The sequence below is a fragment of the Coregonus lavaretus genome, assembly GCF_964263955.1.
Source record: "Coregonus lavaretus genome assembly, chromosome: 23".
In the NCBI taxonomy this organism is placed as follows: domain Eukaryota; kingdom Metazoa; phylum Chordata; class Actinopteri; order Salmoniformes; family Salmonidae; genus Coregonus; species Coregonus lavaretus.
In genome coordinates this window covers 40,556,736-40,565,408 of record NC_140010.1, presented here as the reverse complement: position 1 = coordinate 40,565,408, position 8,673 = coordinate 40,556,736, and the positions used below count along the sequence as shown (strand labels likewise).

General features: G+C 42.6%; 2 protein-coding genes across 2 annotated transcripts; both read right to left on the bottom strand.

Annotated features, from left to right (window-relative positions):
• Window positions 1–432: 432 nt before the first annotated feature.
• On the bottom strand, window positions 433–1,368 carry LOC311150526 (B-type lectin plumieribetin-like; the record flags this gene model as incomplete). The annotated part of the gene is made up of 3 exons (XM_084188009.1): window positions 1,328–1,368; window positions 877–970; window positions 433–699 (listed from the first exon to the last, which is right to left on the bottom strand). The coding sequence occupies exons 2-3, from the start codon at window positions 964–966 to the stop codon at window positions 433–435; spliced, it is 357 nt and encodes a 118-aa protein (XP_084044135.1). The 5' UTR covers window positions 967–970; window positions 1,328–1,368.
• A 4,807-nt stretch (window positions 1,369–6,175) lies between these two features.
• Window positions 6,176–6,820, bottom strand: LOC311098699 (B-type lectin plumieribetin-like; the record flags this gene model as incomplete). Its single annotated transcript, XM_084139233.1, has 3 exons — window positions 6,789–6,820; window positions 6,589–6,681; window positions 6,176–6,442 (listed from the first exon to the last, which is right to left on the bottom strand). The coding sequence occupies exons 2-3, from the start codon at window positions 6,676–6,678 to the stop codon at window positions 6,176–6,178; spliced, it is 357 nt and encodes a 118-aa protein (XP_083995359.1). The 5' UTR covers window positions 6,679–6,681; window positions 6,789–6,820.
• Window positions 6,821–8,673: the final 1,853 nt, after the last annotated feature.

Below are 8,673 nucleotides of genomic sequence, written 5' to 3'. Positions count from 1 at the left end.
GATCTGTAGATCATCTATAGAGAACTATCAAAATAAAGTGTGACCAAGTTAACAACCTAATGCTTTCCTCTTGCCAACTTTATGAGATCAGTGATTACTTCATGGAAAGAAGGATGCATTTCTTATCGGCCCAAAAATCAAATGGCCAAGCATCATGAACTGAAAAACATATGCTTCACAAGACAGTTTTGGGGCATTTCAAATGTTTATTGCATAATCTTTTCACTGTGAGTCAGATACCTTAAGACTATGTTCCAATATACACACTAGCATACCACTTACAACTCATACACAGCACATCGCTTCATTCTAAGTGGTATGTTAATGTGGATATTGGAACACAGGCATTTGACTTATGGTACAGATGTATAGAGTGGGAGTAGTCATCTTCCTTGATGACCCTTTGGACAGAGCCAGTTGCGGTCAGGACATTCACTGCTTGTGGCCCTTGGAGGAAGCAGAGTTCCACATTTCATCTCCGTCCTTCTCAACGACCAGGTTGCCGTCGTTGCGCAGGTACATGCGACACATCTTGAACCCTTGACCCTGGCTCTTCGTTTGCCAAATTATCTTGTTATCCCTCTTGTACATGACAAAGTTGCAGTCGTCCTGCATGCACAGGCGGTAGGCGTCACGCTGGCCGGCGGTGTCAGAGGACCACATCTGCCTCCAGCCATTGATGACAAAGTTACCATCCTCCTGTGTAGACAAGAGATAAAGGATTGTGGTATGCACAGAACAATTTGAAAGGTTTTGGGTAGGTGCAAACACACAAACAGTTTGGGAGACACTGTCCTAGTTCAGCTGACTGCAGATGACACATTGTCTATCTGTGAATGTATTTATATAGCAGCTTTAAAGAAGCTTCAAACCTACCTGGAAAACTGCCTTGTATTCCTTGTTATTGGACCACATGTAGTCTCCCTTACGCATCTCATCATACTTGGACATGTAATTCCTGCTCATGATTCTGAAATAAAGAAATAAAGAATAAATAAATAAAACCCTTCTTAGCAAAACATTTAATATATACCTTGCCTTTTCTAAATTCCCGTAGCAAATATTTCCATGGCAAAAATGAGTACATTAATAGCTTTTGAAATAGTAAAATAATGGGCCATTCAATGGACCACCTTTCAAAAGGTGAATAGCACCCTTCACATGAGGCATTTTGACAGTTGACAAGAGTTTAAGTGGCCTCCAAAGACATTTCAGTTTTTAGCTAATTGAAATCACTGCTTGGAGTTATCTCCCGTAACACAGCATTTAGCGGGAGACATGCTATACCCAGACACTTTAGTTGGTAAACTCCCGTTATGATACTCACAGGCCGTGTGTGGTTCAATAGTTCGGATTGATGAGGCTGAAGGTTCCAGATGAAGTGAAGCTGGTAAAGAAACTGTCCTCTTTATACCCACAGAGAAGAGGGCAAGACAGGGGGACAGTGGAGGAGGAGACCGGAGCAGAAGACAGCTTTCTTTCATGGCTGAATGGACACTGAGATGCATAAGACACCCTTGAACCCAGTAAAACGTGTGGTAGTTAATTGGACTGGAATCTTGAAAAAATAAAATGCTTTCATAGTTTGGATTAGATTGCCTAGATTAGAGTTTAATCATCTTCAGCTGGTGTATCTGGCTGGACACATTGAGGATGCTAAATTCTTGTTTTGATCTGGTCTTGTGATAATCTTTTAAAAGATCAAATCGTTTTTAAAGTTACATTTTATTTTTGGTGGCCAAGAGTTCATCTGTATTTCGTACGTAGTAGTGACTAATTAGCCCCTAAATTCTTTGTGAATTATTTAGCTAATGGAATAGAGTTAGCTGGTAGGCATGCTTTTAAGAAGCATTCTAGATAAGCATTGAATGTTGTTTCAACACCATCTACCTTTACCCGATCATTACAGTATATTGTTACTTTGAAGTGTCCTATTTCGTTTTTTGAAGTACCAGTACTGGTCATGCTTAAGATTGGATAAGGAATACCACTAATGGTATTGCCTTCAGCAAGCACATTAATGCCGTCTTCAAATGCTCATTGGAACTGGGAAATCTCCCGGTTATGAGTCGTAAGTCTGACGTGATTGTGTTCAAGTAAAAACATGTTTTTAACCAGCTAGGTAAATGAGCTATCTAACGTTGCTCATGATAAAGTTAGCTAACTTGCTTAACATTGAGAGTATGGTCAAACTAGCTACATTATCCACATTGATAAGTTTAACACTGTCAATGGATTTGCTTGATCATCTTTTGGTTGAAAAGGTGAAAGGTCAGTGATGAAATGTCACAACTTGTAAACTCGGGTATCAACATTATCTCTTACTTTTCACTGATAACATAATTTTGTATGAATGCCTTTCACATCAGTTTCTTCTTTGAAAGATATACTTTAATGTAATGTGTCGAATTATCACCAAGCAAGTAAGAGCACACATTTTCAATTACCAATAAACTCTAAAGGGTCAGGTTTGAAAGCATAGGCTACCGTAATATGACATGTTTTGTTACTACCAAATAGCTAAGTCGTTCACATTCTTTCCCTCTGAGTAAGGGCCAGCATTTAACCATCAACATCAATAATATTATTTGACCACGATTAACATGAAACCATATGAAAACTGAGGAGTACACCACATCAGTCACTGGCTTCATCAATAAGTGCATCGATGATGTCGTCCCCACAGTGACCGTTCGTACATACCCCAACCAGAAGCCATGGATTACAGGAAACATCCGCACAGAGCTAAAGGGTAGAGCTGCTGCTTTCAAGGAACGGGACTCTAACCCGGACGCTTATAAGAAATCCCGCTATGCCCTCCGACGAACCATCAAACAGGCAAAGAGTCAATACAGGACTAAGATTGAATCGTACTACACTGGCTCTGACGCTCGTCGGATGTGGCAGGGCTTGAAAACTATTACAGACTACAAAGGGAAGCACAGCCACGAGCTGCCCAGTAATACAAGCCTACCAGACAAGCTAAACCACTTCTATGCTCGCTTCGAGGCAAGCAACACTGAAGCATGCATGAGAGCACCAGCTGTTCCGGATGACTATGTGATCACGCTCTCCGTAGCCGATGTGAGTAAGACTTTTAAGCAGGTCAACATTCACAAGGCCGCAGGGCCAGACGGATTACCAGGACGTGTACTCCGAGCATGTGCTGACCAACTGGCAAGTGTCTTCACTGACATTTTCAACATGTCCCTGACTGAGTCTGTAATACCAACATGTTTCAAGCAGACCACCATAGTCCCCGTGCCCAAGGATTCTAAGATAACCTGCCTAAATGACTACCGACCCGTAGCACTGACGTCTGTAGCCATGAAGTGCTTTGAAAGGCTGGTCATGGCTCACATCAACAGCATTATCCCAGAAACCCTAGACCCACTCCAATTTGCATACCGCCCCAACAGATCCACAGATGATGCAATCTCTATTGCACTCCACACTGCCCTTTCCCACCTGGACAAGAGGAACACCTACGTGAGAATGCTATTCATTGACTACAGCTCAGCATTCAACACCATAGTACCCTCTAAGCTCATCACTAAGCTAAGGATCCTGGGACTAAACACCTCCCTCTGCAACTGGATCCTGGACTTCCTGACGGGCCGCCCCCAGGTGGTAAGGGTAGGTAACAACACATCTGCCACACTGATCCTCAACACGGGGGCCCCTCAGGGGTGCGTGCTCAGTCCCCTCCTGTACTCTCTGTTCACCCATGACTGCATGGCCAGGCACGACTCCAACACCATCATTAAGTTTGCCGACGACGCAACAGTGGTAGGGCTGATCACCGACAACGATGAGACAGCCTATAGGGAGGAGGTCAGAGACCTGGCCGTGTGGTGCCAGGACAACAACCTCTCCCTCAACGTGACCAAGACAAAGGAGATGATTGTGGACTACAGGAAAAAAATTAGGACTGAGCACGCCCCCATTCTCATCGACGGGGCTGTAGTGGAACAGGTTGAGAGCTTCAAGTTCCTTGGTGTCCACATCACCAACGAACTATCATGGTCCAAACACACCAAGACAGTCGTGAAGAGGGCACGACAAAGCCTATTCCCCCTCAGGAGACTGAAAAGATTTGGCATGGGTCCTCAGATCCTCAAAAAATTCTACAGCTGCACCATCGAGAGCATCCTGACTGGTTGCATCACCGCCTGGTATGGCAACTGCTTGGCCTCCGACCGCAAGGCACTACAGAGGGTAGTGCGTACGGCCCAGTACATCACTGGGGCCAAGCTTCCTGCCATCCAGGACCTCTATACCAGGTGGTGTCAGAGGAAGGCCCTCAAAATTGTCAAAGACTCCAGCCACCCTAGTCATAGACTGTTCTCTCTGCTACCGCACGGCAAGCGGTACCGGAGTGCCAAGTCTAGGTCCAAAAGACTTCTCAACAGCTTCTACCCCCAAGCCATAAGACTCCTGAACAGCTAATCATGGCTACCCGGACTATTTGCACTGCCCCCCCACCCCATCCTTTTTACGCCGCTGCTACTCTGTTAATTATTTATGCATAGTCACTTTAACTCTACCCACATGAACATATTATCTCAACTACCTCAACTAGCCGGTGCCCCCGCACATTGACTCTGCAACGGTACCCCCCTGTATATATAGCCTCCCTACTGTTATTTTATTTTACTTCTGCTCTTTTTTTTCTCAACACTTTTTTTGTTGTTGTTTTATTTTTACTTTTTTTGTTAAAAATAAGTGCACTGTTGGTTAAGGGCTGTAAGTAAGCATTTCACTGTAATGTCTGCACCTGTTGTATTCGGCGCATGTGACCAATAAAATTTGATTTGATTTGATTTGATTTGATTTGAAACTGTAGCTCTCCCTTTATGTCAGAAATGCTGTTGTTCTGCTGAAGTCAGCATTCCTTCCAGACCAACAGACAAGCTTCTTTCAGGATGTAATTTAAGATCATCTGATTAGATTTGCGAGAGGCGTCTGACTTGTTTGTGAACATGATTAGATCCAACATGCACAAGGTTTTTATCTGTGAAAATGGAAAGAAAACTGTACCTGTTCTCTGCTTTGAGATCCAGCTTGAGTTAGCTATCTGTTAATTTATTGGAGTAGTAATCAAAAGGGACATTACGAGAGCATCACTTTCTGTGTAAATTCAATTAGAATGGGATGAGGGGGGAACATGGGATCATGTCCCTGGCAGGCTGTAGTCGTTTAACCCATCTGCAAATCTGAAGATGGACTTCAGTTGAAATTGTATTTATAGTGATGATATAAACTAATACTCTACTACAGGGTTCTTCAATTCCGGTCCTGGAGGGCCGAAACACCTCTGTTTTTCATCCTCTCCTTCTAATCAGGGGCTAATTCAGACCTGGGACACCAGGTGAGTGCAATTAACTACCAGGCAGAAATAAAAAACAGAAGTGTTTCGGCCCTCCAGGACCGGAATTGAAGAACCCTGCTCTACTACATCGTGCATATTGTTGTTAATTTTCATATTCAGGTGTGAAGTGTCAGATCGAACAATGATGTAAAGACGATAATAGAATGATATAACAGGAAAGTACAATGTGTTGGAGAAATGCTTGGGCACATCATGTTTTATTTTATTTGCTTATGATGGTGCAATAATGACAATCCATTGCACTCTGTCCTTCATAGAAGTCCCTTAACATTTTGGAGATAGTGTTGTTTTTTTCCCCCTCAAGAGACGTTCTGAACCTTGAAGGTTGGGCACCCTAGGGCACTGGGCACCAGGGCAGTCTAATCAATTACATTTCAATCAAATATATTTATAAAGCCATTTTTACATCAGCAGATGTCACAAAGTGCTATACAGAAACCCAGCCTAAAACCCCAAACAGCAAGCAATGCAGATGTAGAAGCACAGTGGCTAGGAAAAACTTGACTGTAGCATATTTTCTATTAGTCTATTTAAATACTCTATATTTTATGTGCAACATGATATGCTTTAATACCTGTATATATCCCATTGCATGTTTTACAAATGACTTCATTATGAAGTAAAACATAAAGACCCCAGGAAACAAACACAAGCACACAGAAAATATACTTTTTAACAACTTTATTGAATGAGCTCTGTTGACAGCGAGTGTTGAGACCACTCCTCTAAGATGTAAGTTGAAGGTTGTTTCTCAACTCTCTGGAGGAGCTGCAGTCGAACACTTCACTTCTGACCCTTGGAGGAGGCAGAGTTCCACACCTCCTCACCGTCCTTCTCGATGACCAGGTTGCCGTCGTTACGCAGCCACATGCGACACATCTTGAAGCCGTCAGTTCTCGGGGAGTTGGTGTGCCACATGGTTTTGTTGTCCCTCGTGTACATGACGAAGTTGCCGTCGTCTTGCATGCACAGACGGTAGGCGTTGCTCATGCCAGGAGTTTCAGAGGACCACATCTGCCTCCAGCCATAGATGACAAAGTTGCCGTCCTCCTGTGTAGACAAGCCACACAGAGCAGCGCGTTTGAATGTATTCATTAGAATCAACATTACATTACATAAATAAAGCGTCATTTTTCCATTTAAACCTTCTACTGTCCAAAAAATACATAACAGGTCACAGCCATCATACTACCCACCTGAAAAATTGCCTTGTATTCCTTGTTATTGGACCACATGTAGTCTCCTTTCCGCATCTCGTCATACTTGGACATATAGTTCCTGCTCATGTTCTGCAAAGAGAAAGGTGAAGACAACCACAGAATGTGAGTTATATCAAATTGAGTTATTCCTGCAACACTCAGTGAAGTGATCAGTTTTGTCAGGCAGCAATACTCACAGGCTTGGTGTTGTTAAGTGGATCTGACTGATGATGAGACTGGTGCTCCCGGTAAAGTGAGGATAGTAAAGAGCTGTCCTGTTTTATACACCCTGAGAAATGAGGGAGAGGTGGGAGAGAGAGGAGGGAGGAAGAAGACTGTTCCTTTCATGCGGTGGTCACAAACAGTCAAAGGACATCAAAATAATTTCACATTAAAGGCGACTTGTGGATTAATTAAATAAAACCCCAACTAGATTCCTTCGTGGAGACAGCCCTAAAATAACATCGAAAAAATTACCCAAAGTGAACAGCACTGTCTGAAAAGAGCCAGACATCACATTACAGTCACCAACCCAGCAACCACTGCCTATCATACTCTTCTGTTGAAAGAGTGCCCTCGAGCTGTGTTTTACACTGTGGTTGTCACCTTCTCTTGCCCTCCACTGCACAATGGGTTCTCAAAGTATGAGCAAAATTAATCAGGGACCCCCTCATAATCAGAACACAACTCCCACTTTAGAGTGCAATTTTTTCCCCTACATTTTATTTGTCACATGCCTCGTAAACAACAGGTGTAGGCTAACAGTGACATGCTTACTTACGGACCCTTCCCAACTACGCAGAGAGAAAAAAAGAGAAATCATAGAAAAATAATAACACAAAGAATAAATGCACAATGAGTAATGATAACTTGGCTATATACATGGGGTACCAGTACCGAGTCGATGTGCAGGGGTACGAGGTAATTGAGGTAGATACAGTGCTTTCATAAAGTATTCATACCCCTTGACGTATTCCACATTTTGTTGTGTTACAGCCTGAATTCAATTTCTTGCACATTTATTGAAAATGAAATACAGAAATATCTCATTTACATAAGTATTCACACCCGAGTCAATACTTTGTAGAAGCACCTTTGGCAGTGATTACAGCTGTGAGTCTTTCTGGGTAAGTCTCTAATAGCTTTCCACACCTGGATTGTGCAACATATACCTATTATTATTTTCTAAATTCTTCCAGCTCTGTCAAATTGGTTGTTGATCATTGCTTGACAACCATTTTCAGGTCTTGCCATAGATTTTCAAGAAGATTTAAGTCAAAACTGTAACTCGGCCACTCAGGAACATTTACTGTCTTCTTGGGAAGCAACTCCAGTGTAGATTTTGCCTTGGTTATTGTACTGCTGAAAGGTGAATTCATCTCCCAGTGTCTGGTGGAAAGCAAACTGAACCACGTTTTCCTCTTGGATTTTGCCTGTGCTTAGCTCCATTCCGTTTATTTGTTATCCTGAAAAACTCCCCCGTCCTTAACAATTACAAGCATTACCATAACATGATGCAGCCACCACTATGTTTGAAAATATAGAAAGTGGTACTCAGTAATGTGTTGTATTGGATTTGCCCCAAACATAACACTTTGCAGTATTACCTTAGTGCCTTGCTGCAAACAGGAAACACGTTTTGGATGTTTAAAAATTCTGTGCAGGCTTCCTTCTTTTCACTCTGTCAATTAGGTTAGTATTGTGGGGTATATACAATGTTGTTGATCAATCCTCAGTTTTCTCCTATCACAGCTATTAAACTCTGTAACTGTTTTAAAGTCACCATTGGCCTCATTGTGAAATCCCTCATCGGTATCCTTCCTCTCCGGAAACTGAGTTAGGAAGGACACCTGTACCTTTGTAGTGACTGGGTGTATTAATACGCCATCCAACGTATAATTAATAACTTCACCATGCTCAAAGGGAGATTCAGTGTCTGCTTTTTCTATTTGTACCCATTTACCAATAGGTGCTCTTCTTTGCGAGGCATTGGAAAACCTCCCTGGTCTTTGTGGTTGAATCTGTGTTTGAAATTCACTGCTCGAATGAGGGACCTGACAGATAATTGTATGTGCGGGGTAC